The sequence below is a fragment of the Chenopodium album genome, chromosome 8 (assembly GCF_948465745.1).
Source record: "Chenopodium album chromosome 8, dcCheAlbu1.1, whole genome shotgun sequence".
Classification (NCBI taxonomy): domain Eukaryota; kingdom Viridiplantae; phylum Streptophyta; class Magnoliopsida; order Caryophyllales; family Amaranthaceae; genus Chenopodium; species Chenopodium album.
In genome coordinates, this window is record NC_137841.1 from 66,109,532 (window position 1) to 66,130,224 (window position 20,693).

The following is a 20,693-nucleotide window of genomic DNA, read 5'->3' on the forward strand; positions in this document are numbered from 1 at the left end:
TAACATCCCCTGTCCTCCTTATAAAATGTGCCATGAAAAAGATGCAATTATTTTGTGATGGATGAAGTATATCCCAATGTAGAAATACAAATTAGTCAATGACACAAATTGACACGTGTTTTTGTCATAAATTCCCTTTTTAATATACGACATAAAACAAGTATACTCAAAAACTACAGAAAAATGTGCATAAGATATAAAGACCTTCAAGAAAGAAAATCGTCAACAGACAGAAAAAAAAAATGCCAAATTAGAGAATCAAAGGAAAAAGCTTTATTAGCTCATCTTACAAAAATATACATACAAAATAAAATGAAAAGGTAATGAGACAATACTTATCAAGTGAAGAAACAGCTGATTTCATACTCTTGCTACTAGCCTACTAGTATTATGAAAAAATATGGAAAGCATGATTTCATCACATTCAGTTTGAGAAAGAAATAGAATGGAAACAAAATAAAGTGATAGTCAAACCTTCCATCCATAACTTCAGGCACTAGAAGACCAAAGCGATCAACAAACTCAGCATAAGTCCTTCGAGTTGGATAACCAGCAAGACTTATCCGCACTGCTTCCAAGACACCCTGCATATAATTAATGCATTAAGCCACTTCAAACAAGATATACAAGCGGAATGTGAAGTTAAACCTAATATGGAACCCAAGGGGTCCCACAGTTTTTGAGGCAACACTAAGCTTTCTCTAATTTCTAATTTAAAACATAGATGTCAAAATGTAAGTTACCACTAAGCTTTCCCTAATTAAAAACATATACATCAAAAAGTAAGTGACAGAAATATTGACCATGGGAGAAAAGGAAAAAAAAAAAACTGTCACCATTCTAGGACATTGAGGAGCCTGAGTTAAAGCCAAATATGGTAAAAACAGATATTTTGCAGAATATCGGATGCCATGAAAAAACAACTACAAGCGAAGTAAGCATGCTACTTTTTTCGACAATTGTAACATTTGGTGAAATATGAGCTGCAACATAATTTCGAAACAGAATAAACAAAGATATTCCGTTATATTGCTCCTACGACAGCTCTTTCCCATCCAAACAACATTCTGACAGGAACAGTTCCTCCTCACTCATAAAAGAAGGGGGTGTTCTAGCATGATCTGAGTTCTGTCACGATGCAAATAAATTCACTTTAAGCAGTAGTTCGATATCACTAGCAACATTCCCTAAGACAATTTCAGGAGCTTTTCTTTGACTATCTTACAGTTAGATTAGCATATTCAATTTAGCTAATCCAACTCTTTAAATATGCTTTAAGGGAGAGGTTCTCAGTGAATTTAAAGGCTTTTCTTATGCTTTAAAGCTCTTAAAGCAGTTAAAGAAACAGTGCGACAGCATAAGAATATCAATTGGATATGGAGTTCGCGATCATTTAAAACAAAGCAAAAAGACAAGGCGACAACGAAAATCTACTCCCTCCGTCCCACATTTGACTCCTACAACAGCTTTTACAGAGCTTTAAAAGATAAATTGTGGTTAGCATACTTATCGTTATTTTAATAGAGTACTATGATAGTTATAAAAAAGTATTTTATATCGTAGGAATAGCATGTGGACCACTTTTGTAGATAGATAGTGTGTTTCAGAAGGAAGGTGGGTATCAAAATATTACGGTGTGCCAAAGTCAATAAAAAAAAATTAAAAAAAAAAACAAAAAACAGTTAATATTAGTGGGCCAACAAGAGATTTGGAAAATAAGTTGGGATGTGCGTGTAAAAGAAAGGGTAGCGTTCATATTGGGATAGAGGAAGTAATATACAAAGAGTGAAAAAAATATGGAGCAGTTGTCTTAACTCCCCAAAAGCTTAAGGCAGATCAATATAGTTGTAAAAGCTAGAAACTTAGTAGTATATATTTCATTTAATAAAAAAATAATAGTTAAAAAAAAAAAAGTTTATTGCAGTATAACAGCAAGAATTTTATGTCTCATTTATACACATTAGGTATGCATTACATCGAAAATATCATTCAAAGCTGTAAGTTGCTTCTTGAGACTCACCCCACAGCGCAATTGGTGTAATATACTCCGATTCTCAAATATACTGGGTCGATTAAACGAGTTGGGCTTGATACAACGAACATAGTGAGGTTCCGTACAGTTTAAAGTCTCCATCAGCGCTTGAAGTTGTTGCTACACAGAAAAGAGAAATAAGACATGATTGCCAAAAAAAATGATTGGGATAGTCATAGAGGTAAATCGTGCAAATGTGTCAATGATAAAAGAAAATGTCATAACCCTCTTATCTATAATCAGAGGCAATCAGATAAAAAGCTCAATTTAATTAACATATTAATTAATTGCATTAGAGGACAACATTCCTGCACCAACCAAGGTTGCAAATTTCAGTCAGACATAGCACAACTATACATTAGAATTTAGAGACCTCTTCTTTCACCCTCTGGATCCATCAGAAATACTCTTAAAAGCTAATTCCCCACCCTGATCCCTTAACCTAAAATTAAGTTTATTGATTTCCCAGACATTTAAAAATATAAATCAACCACCACATCTAAAGTTTGTTTTCTTTTATGCAACAGGTAATTTAAAAAATCATATAGATAGCAACCAATAAAAATTGTTTAGTCTGATTGATTCAATACCAACTCAATAAAATGACCATTAAGCCTTCTAGCAATTATAGATGAAGTATTTCTTTAAAAAAAAAAATCCTGTAGACAACATGGACATAATTATCAAATTCACAATCAACATTTGAGAAGTGATCTAATAGGTCATACCTTAAATCTCGAGGATACAGAAGAAAACTTGTATGATGAACGTGTTGTCTCCTCGGATATAGAAGGAAAAAGACCAGCAATCAATTGACACTTTGAGGAGGATAAAACATGACAGTGCTCCACAACCACATAGTCACGATTTTTGTCAATAAATTTTTCAGTTTGATACGTAACCTACAAAGAGCCATATATATATAATTAAAGCAAAGTTTATACAAACAAGACTGAAAAGATCAAAAAAAACTTGAGAACAAAAAATTAATAAACAATAGAATCACGGCCACACCTTGCCAGCATAATGAGAGACGGTAAAATCCGTACGTGAGAACTTTGCCTTCTCCAACCTTGGGTGTGACTGGAAATTTTGGAATAGCTTGGTAGTAAATGTATCATGTGTTGATTTAGGAAACATGCTGCAAATTGAGAATCAGGAAAATGACAAAAAAAAAACGAGCAAAGCTCCTTCAAGAAATGTGTAACCATAATCAAACAGAAAACAAAATTGTACCAAGCTTCATCCAGAAGAGCAATTATCCCAATTGGTTTCTGCAAATTAGATACATACAATAATTCATAAGCAAATGAAGCAACACTATATGCACTACGCAGATCAGTACTATGCAGAAAATTATTTATCACCAAAAATGGTACGCAAAACCTTCAGTGTCAAGCCTGGTCAAAGCATACGCCCTTATATAATAAATTTATAACTAGTGATGTTTCAAATTACATATCAGGTTATAGACAAGTTCATAAGTCATAACATCAGAGTATGAATTACATAACTTTATGAGGAAATTACGTAAAGGATAAATTGGGATAACAAAAGAATATGGAACAATGTAACAGCCAAAAAAACCCACACCTTCCTAAAAAAGAAAAATTTATTAAAAACAGGCAAACAGAAAGGAGAAAACAGTGTGGGAAGATAAACCTTCTCAACTAAATCAAGAACATCCTGATTATCAACAAACTCAATGTAGCTCCAATTAATCTCTTCTCTATTATACTCTTCCTGCTCCATCTTAAATACATGCTGGAAAAGAGAAAAGCAGTTACAAAATTAAATGGAAAGAAGTATATCATTAACAGATGGGACATAGAGAATTCAAGTTAACATCACCACAGACCTCATTGAAATGTTGTTGGAGCTTTTCGTTTGCAAAATTGATACAGAACTGCTCAAAACTGCAGAATTAAAGCATTGGTGATCTAAGATTGTGCAAAAACAGATTAAGCCACAGAAATTTAAAAAAAGAAAATTAAAAAAACTAATCAGAATGCAGAATACCAAGGACAAATTAGATAAAATAATATGAAAAGCATATAATCAGATAAAATAATATGAAAAGCATATAATCAGAATGCATATAATCAGAATAATATGAAAAGCATATAATCAGAATGCAGAATTGCAGACACTCACAAAATACAAACATGGCACAAAATTCTAATTGAAAAACAAAAACAAGATTGTACAATAAAATTTCTAGCATATCAAAACCGAAATATTCAAGGTTGTTTAAGAGAATAAAAGTCCAATAAAACAAGTCACAAGCATGAAAGCAGAGGATGTTCTCTCATTTTCTGTAACTAGCTCCCGGCTTTGTCATTCATGGGGTTGGGGGGAAGGTTGGCAGTCCTAATTTCAGCCCTGAAAGGACACGCTTACATTCTCACCTTATAAAGGCCTTAAAACATGTTAAATGTAAACTAGGTGCTGGAAGTGCAAATTTTCATTTTTGTTGAATTATATCATAAATACGAAGTAATCAATAAGATTATGTGTTCCATACATTCTGCAAAAATAGTAAATACCTTTATTTTCTTAACAAAATCAATGCATGATTGATTGTTATAATCATTATTGCTCTTCTTCTCACTTTCTTAAAACCACATAGTAAAGTTTAGCTCATACAAAAGTACGGAGTATTATATATAATTAGCCTTGTTTTTTCCAAAATTTATGAGCTTTTTAAGTCCAAAAGCTACAATCTAAGGTTTTAATGGCGATAGTATGTCGTGAAATAGAAGGTACATGTACATAGGTATTTGTGGATCAAAATAGAAACTGCCTTCATCTAAAATACACAACAGAAGATTACTCCTCCGCCAATCATACATGCCTATGGGCAATAACACAAAAACTAAAAAGTATGACAGCACATCTAGGAAAATTACCATAATAACCTCTGCTATATCAGTTACAAAATATTAAAACAAAATCAGCTACCTGTTATGCTTAAAACATTCAAAGCCATAAATATCCAAGAGTCCAATTTGTATACGAGAACTCGAATCTTGCCCAATAGAACTATTAATCTTCTCAACAAGCCTGAACAAGTCCCACAAAACATAAGTTTCAATCTCCATTTCTCCAATCACATCTTTCCACTACTTCAAAATGGAAAACATACCAATCAAACAAACGAGAATAAACAGTCTTAGCCAAAGCATCACGACTAGCCAAAGCAGCATTACAATCCAAGGCTTTGATAATGGTTCCCTCACGAGTTTGAATCGATCGTGTACAAAGTGATGACAGCAAAAGATTAACATCACACCTGTAAGAGCCATAGCAATTCACTACAATCAACGGAAAAACATTGCACTGCAATCAAAACAAGACAGGAAACCTATTTCTTAAAACGGGTACATAAAGGTCGTGTTTGGGGAAAAGCTGATTATGTAAGCTGATTTTAACTAGCTGATTATATTCACTAATTTGACTAACTTATTTTAATAGCTTATTGTAGAAAAGTGTTTGGTATATAGCTGATTGTTTAAAGTTGATTGATTATGTAAAATGACCAATAAGCTAATTGTAGGGTAGGTAGTTCATATAGGATTTTTAATTAAATGGGGGTTTAAGTGTCATTTCACCATAAGAATTGAATAAGCTAATTGAAAAAGCTCCTAAAATGAGCTTTTTGAAAAAAGAGCTTATTCAGTGGAATAAGCTCTTTAAATAAGCTTCCAACCAAACACCTTGAATTAGCTTACTTAGTAGTCAATAAGCTAATGTTAGTCAAATAAGCAAATTTTGCTCAAATAAACTAGTTATCTTTTTTAACTAAAGGTTTTTTACAGCAGGCTTAATTTTTGAAAACTAACTGCAGATGCAAAAATAATTTTTTTTAACAGAATCTCAGTTTTCAGGTTCATCTGGTTTGCACAAAAGGTTCATATTTTTTGTTACTTGATATTTAGCTATAAAAGATTCTAACATCTTTTTTATTTAGGATGTATTTGGAGGAAAGTGTTTACCACTCTTTTCCAACTTTCCTATTTTGGTTTTAACCGGATGAAAAAAAGGAAACCAATTAGGAGGAATGCCACTTTTTTGTCAAGATTGCTGCTTCTTGATTACCAACTCAACAAGATGGAGTTGAGATGGCTGTACAACCAAACAAAGGGAAAACAATCTTCAATTCCACAATCTTTTAGAAAACGTTTTTCTTTGAAAATTGTTTTCAGTTGCAAATATTTTCCGTCCAAACAAACAGAGTCATAAAGACTGACTCCATTCTTTTTAACTAGAGACCAATTTTCTGCTCAATCATGTTTTCAGACAGATCAGGATTTAAAATTAACCAAGTTCGGTTCTTTAAACCTAAAGGAACTTTTAAAAGCTGAATGTTCATGTACAAATAATAAATCTTATACTTGTTTTAAGAGATGTACTCACACATAGCTCAGCAAAAAGAACTTACTGAAAGAGGTCAGCAGCCATCTGAAGATGGAAGCTAGATGTCTGGTCCTTTATTATTGAAGAGTCGTGCTCTTTTCCAGGAGAAAATTCTACATTACCCAAATGCAGAATAGCAGCCAATGCACGAAATATTGCTTCCTGTACAAATAACAGTTTATCAAGCAAACTGAAGAGCAAATAATGCAAAAATTGCAAACTAACAGAACCATCATAACCTGTTCATCCTCGCTTATGCCAACAATGGTCATTGCCCTTCGAGTTTTCATGTATTCATCTCTATTGCTAACCCCCTCCAGTTCATATATTTTACTTTGATTTAAATAGTGAAATTGCCTTGGATCTTCCAGCTTGTACTTCTCAGAATCCTGCTTACAGATCACATTAAATGCTTCAACTAAAGATGGAAAGAGAATTCACCCACATAGAAATGACTTGAGGCACATAAAAATGCAATGTCATAGTGATATTAAGGGAATCAAATGTCTTCCTCAATCCTTAACGAACAATTACTTTCAATCAATACATGTGAGCTAAAATAAAAGACAGCATACATAGGTCGTAATGTCGTATCACTTAAATGATCACTCAATTAGACATAGATAACAAGGCATATTGGTGAACAACAGGCCAACCACAAGCAACCCACGCCAAATGAATGATCTAAAAGGCTTGTGAATTTGAGGGATTCTAGTTCTACCAACCAAAGATAGCAAACTTGAGAAAGTATGTCATGCAGCATCCTACTACACTTGGCACTAACACATTAAACAGCTACTAAAGTATGGAGAAGATATGAGCACTAGCTCCATAAGGTTTTAACTTGGTCAGAAGGAAATAAGCTCCATCCTGCCATCTTGACAAATATAGGCAGGCATACATTTAGTCCCGGTCATACTGACTCAATTGTTTGCTTCTCTGAAGCTCTTTGCTTCAGGATATTTCCGGAATGTTCTTTATACAGTATGCAGTGCAATCACTATCCAACTTTTTTCCTTTTTTTGAGTCAGCTTTCATGCCTACAACTCCAGTCCCTAAATTTGTCGTCCATTCAGCAAGTCATTAACAAATCTAACAGTGGAGAAAGAGCAACAGGAGTAGATGAAAGCAGAATAGTAAAGAAATCAACAATCTGTCACAGAGAAGATAACCGCAAAATTAATCACCCCCACTCAGATGAATAGAGCAATAAATATAGACTTGTTGATCCAACAATAATATATATGCTACATTAAGACAACAGGATATTGGCACTTAAAATCGTGAACATACCATTTTAGAAAATCTTCTATTTCATATACAATTCTTTCTCCTTCACACAAGTACAACAAATTGTACTCACAAGCAATGGAGTGTAATGCTTTATCACCACTTCCACTTCACTACTCCTATAAGTATTCCAACAAACCAAAAAGCAATTCACTAGCAATGACAAATGAACAGAGCAATTAGACCTTCTAACATAAAGCTCATGGAATCATCATCTCTGTACAGAAAATTGTAGATGTTAGCTATCTCATCTGCAACACCATGACCTCTTGTCTACCCAACGCACCCAAGAGATGAAGAATAGCTACCTAAATAACCTTCCACCTTGCAAAATCAGCAGTTCCAAGGAAGAATTGAAGGAAGAGGTATCAAGGCCTTAAACTAGCAACTTTTTTCCCCATAAAAAGCCAAGTCTTGATCAGAACAAAGCATTATAACAGAAGGGGAAAAAAATCCAATATTATTCTAAGCATGGGACAAACAACATTCAGATGAAAAATGATATGACAACCATTTGTATCAAACAATTCAAACAAGAGAAGGAGACAATAAGAATATAAGTAAAAAAGATAACAGGGAAAAGAGAGGGAAGCAGAAAAGATGGAAAGCTCACAGAACTACTAGTATATTACAAACAAATAAATAATAATATTAATCAAACACAATCTAGCTATCTACTTTTCCTTTTTTTTATTGGCATAGGAAGGGTTCTCTAGCAACAATAAATCTAGCTATCTACACAAGGCATGTGACAAACATAATCACAACTCAGAAGATAATACATCACAGTGTGACAAACAGAACCAAAACTCAGAAGGTAGTACATCACAGCATGACAAACCTACTAGATTCAAGAAACCTTCAGCAATTGCTAATAGACCTTCACAGTCATCAACGTCAATGAAAAGTCTCAAAATTACCTCTTTTGATGCGCAAAGTTGGTAAAAGCAGTGATAATTCCTTTCAGGATCTGTAATTTGAACAACACGAGACCGCTCTAAAAGATAGGTTCTAATTGCAGCACCAGATATTCTACCATTACCGTCAAATTGTATCTCAACAAATTTGCCAAAACGACTGCAAAAACCAATGGAGAAGAATAACCAACTTCCGGTAAGATAAAGGAAAACAAGATAATCAAACCGGTAATAGAAACACAATTAGAGGGGAAAAAAAAAAAAAAAAAAACACCCCCACACACACACACTTAAAAAAAAAAAGGAAAAAATACTAAATCACTGTTGCTATTTAGATGACCATAAGTTCTATTACTAAAATTCTCAACAGATTTGTTTCGGTCACATGGCACGGCCAACAATAGGTCTATAATTACCCAATCAGCTTAGGTTAAACGTAAGAAATTTTCACTGCTGCACAACTAATTACTGTGTGGTGGCATGTTCAAAAACAACCCCTTACATAACCATGATATACCTAACAAAAGTTTACTGCTTTCAAAGAAAGGCCAATCATAAAAACCCTCCATTCACTGAAAAGTTCATAATGATGGTTAAGTATACAAGAAAACAATGGGAAAAGACTCATATTCCAAGATACAAATTAATTACAATCAGCATGATGTCTGTTAGTAACATGAAAAACCTAGCAAAATGATAAGAAAAAAAATATATATTCAATTTCATATGAGATAAAATCAAGTAAAGTTGAATCCTGAAATTAAATCTGCAGAGTGAGCAGCTAGCTCAAGTACAAAGCATTAAGTCCAAACAACATTTCTTAGAAGAGCCATAAATTAAACAACCACATGTAAATACCAAGAATAAGGTGTTGCCTGTCTTATCAGTTAGTGGCCTGTCTACAAGCAAAAAAATCAAATAATCGAAGATTTAGTAAGCTCCCAAAACTTGACAAAGTTGTTTAAATAATGAGGAATAACACAACCCTGATTCCAGGTAAGATTAGAAAAGCACAATCAACAAAGGGGGAGAATTTAAGTATGTGGCTTCAGTCATATTTTGATCAGTAATCAAAACTATAACAGCATAAAGCTCCACTGATGGCACAAATCCATTTTTTCAGGAAAAAGAACCAACATTAAAAGTTCCTATTTCTTAGATATTAGGATGCTAAAGAAAAGGCCGAGTTACTGTCAATTGTCAATTGCTAGTAGGCATTCAGTATCATCTAGTTCAACCAAATAACATCAATTATTTTTTCACTTATGTATATGTGGATACCAAGTATAATACAGCCAAAAGCCTAACAATTACTATAGTGAAAATCTAATCATCAGGTATTTCAGGTTTACACTCTATATGACAATTTGCATTTAAAGTCATAGCTAAAAATCATTACCAAGGTCAAGCAGCCAAGTAAACACCCATCAATGTTTTAAGCATAAACCCAATTTTTTTGCTTTCTATGCAAAATCAATATTAAATATTGAACATCAACCAACTATCAAAAATTGCAATAAATATCTCTGCAGCAAAGGGATAGATCCATTCATGAACACATATATAGCCAAACCCATTTAGCCTACTCCCTTCAACAATTTAAACCAACTGCCGAATTAGTACAAGGTTGAATATTGAAGGAACAGTAACAAATAACAAGTATATGTGGGAAGTTGCATACAATGTCCTAGAGGACAGAGATTCTAAACCAGGATCATCCACAAAAGAGATTAAATACTCCCTCTGTCCCTAACTTTTTGCTGCATTTGAGGTCCCTAAGATATGCTTGAAACATATATTCTGATTTTACATGCGCAAAAATTGTACAAATTTGATATTCTTAAAAAGGACGTTGTAACGAATCTAACAAGACCCCACTTGACAATATTTTTTATAGATTAGTGACTGAATATTTGTGGTCAAAGTTTTCAGACTTTTTGACGTCAAAAAAACACAACAGGGGCAAAACAATACGGACGGAAGGAATGCTCATTATCACTAACTATATTTGCAACTCCCTATCATTACTCACTCTGTCCGTATTTTTTGTCCCCATTACAAATTATTGGGTCAAACTTCAAATACTTTGACCGTAAATTCTCATTATTTTATAAGAGATAATATAGGGTCTTGTTGAATTTGTCTCATTGTATATTTTTATTAAAATCAAGTTTTTATAATTTTTAAGTATATTGAAAAGGAGTTATATATGTTTTAAAATGCATCTTGGAGACTGTGAAAAGCCAAATGGGGCAAAGAGATGGGAACAGAGGGAGTAGGTTATAAAGGTGCTCACATAATTACCATAATATCCTTTCTAAAAATATAAAATTAATGATAGTAAGGAAAGATTCCAATTTTAACTGCTCACCTTATCATGATGAAAAATAGGGAGAATAAGTTCCAAGACTTCCAACTCAAATAAACAATGTTTAAATACAGGAAAGTCCAAAACGACAAGTTCCGTTAAAGTTAATGATGTGCAATGCATGGATATTGGATATAGAGATAATTGGTGTACAGGAACTAAGTTGAATTCACATTTATTTATTTATTTATTTATTTATTAAAAAAAACCAAAAAAAAAAATGTAGGAAAACCACATATACAACACAAAATATAATCGAAATGTCCAGCAAAAAAAAGTTACCAAAGCACAATGTGCACACAGACCTTGAGTTATCATTTCTCACAGTCCTTGCATTACCAAATGCCTCCAAGAGTGGATTTGACTAAACACACACACCCAAAAAAACATAAGTTAGCAATTTGAACATATTAAGTGAGACATGCAATACATCAAGCAAACCTCCAGCTATCGAAGGAATACCACTTGAAAAGCTGACTTAATGGCTAGAAGTGCGTGGGAGTAGCTACAAGAGCTCCTACAAGGCTACAAGTCCCAGTATCTCAACTACTTTACACGAATGCAAAAGGAATACAAAAATGAACATCATTGAATTCATATTTCATATTTTCTGAGTCCTCCCTAAGTGAAACAGAGGATCAAATAAACATAAATACTGCTAAGAGGGTTGAGTGCTTTTATTTCCTTTCAAAACAGGAATCATACAGAAAATATTAACAATTAACACCCTAAAAGATGGAAATTCATAACATTAAAAGAAGACTAGTTGAAGACATACTTCTAGAACTTGCTGCTCAACTGATCTTTCACCATTAGAAGCACGGCCACCCATATAAGCAAGATACTGCATGATTAGTTTTGTCGTCTCCGTTTTCCCAGCCCCGCTTTCTCCACTGACCAATATAGACTGGCTCCTATGCTCATTAATCATTGCTCTGCATCATGAAGGCCATTCCAAAATCCAAGTACATCATTCTCTGAAGTAATTTACATGTTAATCTGTCTATGAGGGCCAATCCAAGCGCCAATCGTCTCATTCTTATAGGTAAAATTCCACAAATGAGAATGTCTAATATCTATGTTTTATTAGAGGATACCTATATGCTGCATCAGCCACTGCAAAGACATGGGGATCCAGCTCACCAAACGGCGCTCCCTTATATTGTTCCATCATGTGCACATTATAAAGATGTGGAAGTTTAGTGAAAGGATTCACGGCAATCAAAATGCTTCCGGTGTAAGTCTGAGACAAACAAACAAGAAATTGTAAACAACAGGACAAAATTGCATGGGAGGTTATCCCAAAAACACTGAATTTATCCATAAACCCATAACCCCCCCCCCCCCCCGCCGGCAGATACATGTTTCTTTATCCTCGATAATAAAGAAATCAATCATATATTGTAATGTTGCACATAAATCTACTTTTACACGACAATAAGAACATTTCAGATATTAAAAATAGTTGGAGACAAATTTAATACATTAAAAAAAATATATATATAAAGATATAGAGGAATTGATATAGAGGATCTTTCTGATGCGCTAAGCCAATAATGTCACTAAAGGTCTGAATTATTATATTCAAGCAACCAGCTAAGAAGCAAAGTAAAATAGACCCACAAGCAATCCGTCAAATTATTTATGCTGTGGTCACCATGTTGTGACATTTCAGATTTCAAAATAGCTATATTATCCTTCTAAATGTCCACTGATTTTATCATTTCAAATTCAGCCTCCTCAAACCTCCCATCACAATCAAATTATTAATATTATGCTACATACTTCAAGAACACAGATAAGGTTTGTAACTATGGCAAAAGAATTTACAATCTTATATAATCTCCAAATGGCCCTTATTTAATGAGTTGCCCCCTTGAATATATTATTATTTTAGTCACATTTCAGGAAATAGGAGTAAAAGTAAGCAAATAAAACAATTTAATACAATTTGATGACATAATAATTAATGTCTCCTTAATTACAAGAAATCTTTAAAAGGAAAAAGAGTATATAATAGGAACTACAAGAGTATGTCATTCAGATAATATTTATTTCAGATACCATTACAGAAGTATAAGAAAAGACCAAGAAATGCAATTAACTTACATATATGGTGTCTAATGCATATCTTCTCTCTAGATTATATAGAACTCCGGGCTCATTCAAGTACGTCAGTTTGGTCATGTCATCAACTCCACCAAGATCGGCATCTGGATCCCTTAAAAGTAACTTTTCTGGAGAAGATAGAACCTGACAAACAAAACCAAACTCACTAAAATTTGGAGGGAAATTACAGATAAATGCCCACGGTAGAAGTGTAAAGACAAATATATCAAGATTTGTAATTAAAGACAGACAGTAAATTGTTAGTCGACTTATTAATTTTCAAATTTCCAGTTAGCACTTAGGAATCTTTCTTATTTAAGGCACTTATGATTTTTCTTATTAATAATATAAACTTGTCAATTTGTCTTTGTCATTGAATGATAGAACCGCTTACATAAAGGGAAGGGTCTACAAACAATTCAAAAAATTTATAATATATGCAACTTAAGTTCCACATCAAACAAGGGCATTCCAGGAAAACTGCATGAGCATGGGACCGAAGCATATTTAGACACACCACTTAACATAGAAAATTTGGGTAGAAAACAAACCATATCATTCCTCTTCAACTATATTACCAAATGACAGCCAAAGTAAACTGCCACGTAACTTTCAACCATTCAAGATTTTTAGAACTGACATTAAGGCTATAAGTAATCCAAAGATACTAGGACAAGCCCACTCCATTGGTACCATGAGTTCATAGACAGCTTACAATACGACAACAAATGGCTGACTATCTCACTGTTAAGAAGACATGTGATGCACTTCAATTACATTAAATCCCTACTGGCTTAGTACTAATACTGAAATGGCAATTTAACTACCATGTTGGTTCATCTCGATTGCATCAATGACTTACGTAGCTATAGGAACCTCACAGCCCTACTAATAAGCACTGTTTAAGTAACTCTTGTAAATCTAAATTCTTTGTAGGCAACCACAAGAGCACCTCCTCGCTTCATACAACACATGCAGGTAGCACCAATACCATCGATAAATCAAATCCAAACCTTACACCGTAAACCGTACTTTTTAATCTTAGGATTCACAACAATACGAAATATTAAGGCCACACCACTCATTTGATTGATCGATAAAATAAGTCAACAAAAGCCAATCAACATGATTGGCATTCTACATACGTGCATCAAAGGACAGAATAATTAGTTTCCAATTACACGATATTCTTTCCCGCACAAATTTAAAACACTGCATTATCCCACATTAACTAGTCCAAGGCATAAAGTCGAAAAACTGATTCCAATAATACGAAGTTTGTTGCCTATTGTGTTTTAACAACAATGTCCATTGTACTTTTCATTGATTGCACTCGAAATGTAGTCCACTAAATTCATCATAATCTATATTCTCCGAATTCAATAACGACTAAACCACGAACCACTAACTATATCTCACCAAATGCGTCACAATTCGCAAAATTAACCAGTTCAACTTAAAATCACCAACCACCAGAAGTCAATTTCAGCTCTCCAACTAATTTTCACTTTTGACATAATCATTGATCACACGATTCACACCACAAAACATAATTATATTAACTTTTTATACATAAATTATACCAGAAATCAACTTTAACTTTTATAGAAAATCAGAAAATTCAAATACAAAAAGTAATTCACCTTCTTTCCAGAAGAAGTAAGAACTTGAACATCCTTTCCAATAAAATCAATGACTTCAGCTGGAATCCAAGCCAAATCCTTATCTTCAACCCAGACATTTGCGCCTTTTCGAATACTACTCATTTGTAATCCTTAAATTTCAACAAAATACTTCACAATTAACTCCACAATTTCCTCAAAACATCAAAAACCCTAGAATTCGACAGTTTTCCAGTGGAATTGCAAGTTAAATTGGGGGAAATTGGAAGTTGAATAAACCCTAGAGGAGAGAGAAAGGGGGTTAAATTAGGGGCAAAGTTGTGTGAAGTTCCCGCCCTCAAACACAAAACAAATGGGCAAAGACATACGAAACGGAAGACAAAGAGATAGAAAATTAAAAAAGAAATAAAATTAGAGAATTGTTCGTGTGAGACACGTCAACATTTTTGAAATTTGATTGAAATATTCTGCAAATCTTGCTGCCCGTTTTGTTTAGACTTTGATTAAAGGATGATGTGGTCGGTAGCACGGTATTAAAATACGGAGTTATTACACACGATATCGTACTCCAATAAATGTCGACTCGTGAGGGGTTTCGATCCAATAAGACCCTTCATCTTACCTATCAAATAAATAAGTAAGACCTTGTTCTCTTTACCTTAAAAAAATAATATTAAGTAAAAATAATTTCAGTTCAGTAAAAATAAGTTCAGTTTAGTAAAATTAATTTCAGTTCAGTAAAAATAATTTCAGTTCAATAAAAAATAAGTTCAGTTCAATAAAATTCAGTTTTCTTAAAGAAAAATTATAATAGAAAATCAGTAAAAATAATTTCAGTTCAGTAAAATTAAGTTCAGTTCAGTAAAAATAAGTTCAGTTCAGTAAAAATAATTTCAGTTCAGCAAAATTAAGGTGAATCAAACAGGGCCTAAATGTCGATGAGGTACTAACAAGACATGACATATTTGATTAATAATATATTTGATTAATCCATAATTGCCCTAAAGAATTGGACATTTGCCTCATTCGCCCAAAATAATCCCACATTTCGATTACTTTTTAATAATTTGACCTTTATACCCTATTTGCTTAAAATGGTCTAGAGTGACTTGTAACCGGTTGAGTAGGTAATTATTTTTTTCATTAAATTTAATTTACACGACCACGCGTGATTGGTCAAAAAATAAGTTTGAATTTAAATTTTGTTTTGAGAAATGATTATTAGTAATTAAGAGTAATGGACTATTTTATTTTTTAATCAAAGAATAATACTAGTAATAATAATAATAATTAAAATCAGACCCAGCCTCACCGCAACCCCAACCACCTCCACGCCCCTACCATTGGCCTAGCTTATCGTAACCAAACCCTAGCTCCCCGATCGATCGGCCGTTTGCCAACCTTCTTCTACCCCCTTCTATTACCACTAAAGCATCACCGAAGTCAAGGTGTAGAGGGAGAAGGACCAAAATTAAGGGCATGGGAAGGGGATTGGAGCTGAAATCGGGGTGTGGGGACAGGAAAGTGGCCAGACAAGGGAAGGGGAGGGGAGTTGGGATTAGGAGTAGGGATGGCAGTGGGTCGGGTTAAATGGGAGACCCGCCCCATCCCCACCCAAGTGGAGCAGGTATGGAGGGAGGTTTGGCGAGTGATGGGGGGGGGATGGGTATAAAATGTGTACCCGCCATGGGTGATGGGACGAGTATGGATTTTAGAGTAGACCCACCCCATATCCGCCCTGCCCCGTACCCATCTTATACCCGCACCATATTTCTTGTAGAAGAGTTTAGAATTTATGAAATTTGATACCCTCTAAGACCCAATAAGCTTGAATGATGAAAGTCCAAATTTTCTTAACCTAATTTGATATAATTGTCATTAATGTGATATAATAGAGCATCATGGCAATGGGTTTGGGATGATTTTGGGGCGGGTATGAGGTGGGTATGAAAATCTAAGTGGGTGATGGGGCGGGGATGGATCCTATCTTGTACCCGGTGGGGCGGGTATGGATGTGGATATTGTACCCGCCACGGGTGGTGGGGCGGGGATGGGTATAAGACTTTTAGGCGGTATGGGTATAGAGGTACCATCATTTGCATTCGACCCGCCCCATTGTCATCCCTAATCAGGATAGAGAAGGGGTTTTCAAGGGTTAGGGGATGGTTTTATGGTCGTCGGTGCTTTTTCAAAACACTACCTACTAGGTTCCCGTGGGGGGAGGGGAGGCGCTGCAACAACTTCGGCACTAGGGTTGGGTGTCTGGTGGCCGGATATGCAGGATAGGGGACTCAGGCGACAAGGATGGTGGATGGCGCAGCTGATGTGATGGTTTTTTAAAACATTATTTTTTTTTTCTTCTTTTCAAAAATTAACTCTTTGTTTACATACCCGATTGGTACCATTTTGAGCGGATTGGGTATAAAAATTGGATAATTAAAAATAATTTAAAGATGGGATTATTTTTTGCGGATGAGGCAAAAGTCGGATTTCACTACTACAAAAATTAGCGAAGAGACCCGTTCAAATATGCTTAAGAGACCGCCTCTGAACGGGTCTCTATCTCAAGGGTCTGTTTGCTAAACAGACCCCCTCACATGAGGGGGTCTGTTTTAGAAGGCGAAGAGACCCGTTGTTAAAGATAGGAGGTATGTTATGTGAGGTATAAAGTTAAAATTTATTAAGGGTAAGAGACCTGTTATTAGAAATATTAGGTATGTTTAGTCGTATCTAACAGACCTCTTATGTTTTACAACGGGTCTCTTTGTTCTTTTTTTTTAAAAAAAAAAATATCAAATTTAATACTCTTTTGGGTCTTATTTAAATTTTGAAATTTGAATTTATTATCTTTATTTCAATGGCAGAAAATGGTAACTTTGAGATTAATAAAATACAAGTACTAACATAATTGATGTTATATATGAACAAAATCAGCTCTTTGAAATTCTAACAAACAAATGTATAAACTTATCGTATATTTACAAATATAATTACAATCAATAGAATGGCTTGAGTACTCCATATTTGCTCTCCTTCATTTGAAATGTTCTTGAATCAGATCTGGTATTATAAAAACAAAAGATTTAGTTTCAGATCTGGTATTATAAAAACAAAAGATTTAGTTTCAGATCTGGTATTATAAAAACAAAAGATTTAGTTACAACTACACTATAAAAAAAAGGGGTTTATACAAAGTACATAATTATAATTCACAAGAAAAACAAGTTATTAAAGAAAAGGAAATGTATCAATCGAGTAAGATTGAATGAAGAAAATCAGGAAAATTTTTAGAGAAAAACTCACCTCCTCCCTTGCTTGAACCCCGTAATGTACATAGAAAGTTCATCAATACAGTGTTCAAACTAAAAATAATTCAAACAAAATTAATTTAGCACACCAATTTAACCCCTCAAAAAATATATTACTAGATCCCGGCCACGATAATTAATCATCCACCCCCACTAAACCAAACCCACAATCTCAAAGCAACCCAGAAAAACAAGATAGGAAAAAATAATTTTAAGAATCCCATACAAAATACCCAATCAAACTTACAAATACCCAATCAAACTTACAAATACCCAATCAAGTTGGTTCGATCTGCCTAACCGGTTGATTATCTAGTTGTTCATTATAGTGGTCAAATACTTGTAAGAAATCCTTACAATATACCCAATCAAGACGCATGCAAGTCGAAAAACGAATTTATAAAACTTTAAACAATTTCAAAATTAACAGTTCAAATTACCTTATAAATCAAAATAAATTTAACAAAATAAAATTAAAATGTATACTGTGAACGATATGTCGTTGTAGAAGTGTTTTTGAATCATGCAATAAATAACTGTCTTATACGAAGAAAAAAAATAACACAAACAAATCAATTTAAGCTCCAAACCAACACATACTATGTTTGAATAAAAATTAAATTATTCGACTCTAACCACAAAAATCTAATTAAAATACTTCATGGCTTTCAATTTCTACCTACTTCGTCCATTTGTTGGGCATTAATAAAAGTCCATGAATTGTAGCACTGCAATGTAAAAATAGATTACAAAAAAAGTTAGAGAGTTTAACAATGTAGATTTAAAACAACGTTAGCAAATAATGAATATTAATTTATTTATTAATTAGTGTTGAGTAATACCTTCTCATGGCAAATTTTGAAATACTTCTTTGTATACTACATTGTTTGTAGTGTTAGCAATATTTTCGTCCTTATCGCATATTAGAACCTTCAAACCTTTCTTATTTGTAACTCTGGAGATTGCAACATAAAGTTGACCATGACTAAAAACCGGTCTTGGAAGATATAAACCAACATGTGAGAGTGATTGACCTAGACTTTTATTTATTGTCATAGCAAAACAAACTACCAACGGAAATTGTCTACGTTGAAGCTTGATTGGCAAAGTGTTAGTATCCGATGGGCTTAGGACCATTCTAGGAATGAACACTTTATGCCCAATGTTACTACTTGAAATTATTTTGGCTTCAACAACATACTTTCCTAGCTGAGTTATCATCAATCGGGTACCATTACATAAGCAAGAAGACTGATCAATATTTCTGAGAAGCATAACAGGGACACCAACCTTCAATCTTAGCCGGTGATTTGGCAAACTGGAGCATCTAATGGTGTTTAGGAACTCGGGTGGATAAAAGTCTTCAATTCCCATGGTTGTATCCGCTTGACATATGCTGTCAGAACTCAAGTACTCTATTTCTTCACCTAGCATTAAAGATAGCAAGTAATAGTCAATAAAAATCTTATATATTAAATTAAGAAGTAATCATTTATAAGCAAGTAATAATTAAAACTTTATCTTCATCTGGCATTAAAGACAACATATAATCATTTATAGCTTCAACATTTTCGTGAGTTGGTGCTCACATCTAATTTATCCCTTGATGAATGTTTGTATAAACGGGAGTGCCCTCTTTCACAAGACCTTCAAATCGTCGAATGAGTGATTCTTTGATAGTTGCTTGTATTTTGGATCCCTGCGTTTATCATATCAAATCAATTTTGCACTATAATTTATGAGTAAACATATTACAAAAATTAAACACATCTAAAAGACGAAAACTTTATGAACCTATAATAGTATACCTTCTCATAAACTAAAATTAACTCAAGTGAGTTAATTTTTTTTGGATTGGAATAGTCAGGTTAGTACCATAGCCTCACAATACGAACTTTTATTCTTCAAGATTCTTTGAAAGGGGTAAGGTCAGATATCATAGTGAACGCCATTAACAATATATTAACCTCGATAATATGACCTTGATATAAAAATTGTTACGACTTATATGATATGACTAATATTTATATAGCTCATAATACAAATAAAATATTGCATCCGATTTTATTATTTGAATATATATGATTTGATTTTAATATGTTAACTATATTTTATTTTTGCCGTTTTTCGATCCAATTATGTAACATAATATATTGATAAGTATCAATATGTTTTTTTTGTAAAGATAGTAATCATACGTAGTGTATATTTGCCTACTTTATACCTTACCATTAAGTTATAGTTATTTATGCTTAGTGTATATTTGTCTTCCATTAATTGTAGGAAATTAGGCCTACTTTATATCTTACCATGTGTAGCTTACAATGTATATAATGCATTTGATAGGCTTGTTAATATTTGAGGAATTATCTTCTTTCATTATAAAGATAATAATCTAAAATATCTTACAGATTAAGATAATATATTCTTAACAAAAAAAAAAAAAAAAAGGATATTCAAAGTATACTATTCTAATATTATATATAGGAAATTTACTTATGGTAATTTGCATTTGATTATATATATAATACCCTTAGAAATAAGAAATCTTCTATACATAAAATTGGGAAATAAATTAAGAAATTTAAAAAAAAAATCTAGTGTATCTTAGCTTAAAAAAAAATGTAAGGG

General features: G+C 33.3%; 2 protein-coding genes across 2 annotated transcripts in view; both read right to left on the reverse strand.

The window, feature by feature from the left end:
• The window catches only part of LOC145642032 (myosin-15-like), a 31,566-nt gene extending 16,329 nt beyond the window's left edge, over positions 1-15,237 (reverse strand). Inside the window, exons 1-17 of the mRNA XM_081693102.1 lie at positions 14,776-15,237; positions 13,133-13,276; positions 12,121-12,266; positions 11,802-11,958; positions 11,329-11,387; positions 8,659-8,815; positions 6,688-6,837; positions 6,474-6,610; positions 5,178-5,324; positions 4,994-5,095; positions 3,891-3,948; positions 3,695-3,796; positions 3,269-3,306; positions 3,047-3,173; positions 2,761-2,934; positions 2,021-2,152; positions 475-584 (exon numbers count right to left, since the gene is read on the reverse strand). Of these exons, the coding sequence (XP_081549228.1) occupies positions 475-584; positions 2,021-2,152; positions 2,761-2,934; positions 3,047-3,173; positions 3,269-3,306; positions 3,695-3,796; positions 3,891-3,948; positions 4,994-5,095; positions 5,178-5,324; positions 6,474-6,610; positions 6,688-6,837; positions 8,659-8,815; positions 11,329-11,387; positions 11,802-11,958; positions 12,121-12,266; positions 13,133-13,276; positions 14,776-14,898 (2,063 nt within the window). The 5' untranslated portion in view covers positions 14,899-15,237. The remainder of the gene's footprint in view (positions 1-474; positions 585-2,020; positions 2,153-2,760; positions 2,935-3,046; positions 3,174-3,268; positions 3,307-3,694; positions 3,797-3,890; positions 3,949-4,993; positions 5,096-5,177; positions 5,325-6,473; positions 6,611-6,687; positions 6,838-8,658; positions 8,816-11,328; positions 11,388-11,801; positions 11,959-12,120; positions 12,267-13,132; positions 13,277-14,775) is intronic.
• Positions 15,238-18,908: 3,671 nt separating this feature from the next.
• Positions 18,909-19,496, reverse strand: LOC145555354 (uncharacterized). Its single transcript, XM_081617100.1, has one exon. It carries the CDS (start codon positions 19,494-19,496, stop codon positions 18,909-18,911), a length of 588 nt encoding a protein of 195 aa, XP_081473226.1.
• Between the last annotated feature and the right edge of the window lie 1,197 nt (positions 19,497-20,693).

Excerpts from the sequence above, each read along its gene's own strand:
- LOC145555354 (XM_081617100.1), bottom strand. The coding sequence starts at position 19,496 with ATGCTAGGTGAAGAAATAGAGTACTTGAGTTCTGACAGCATATGTCAA.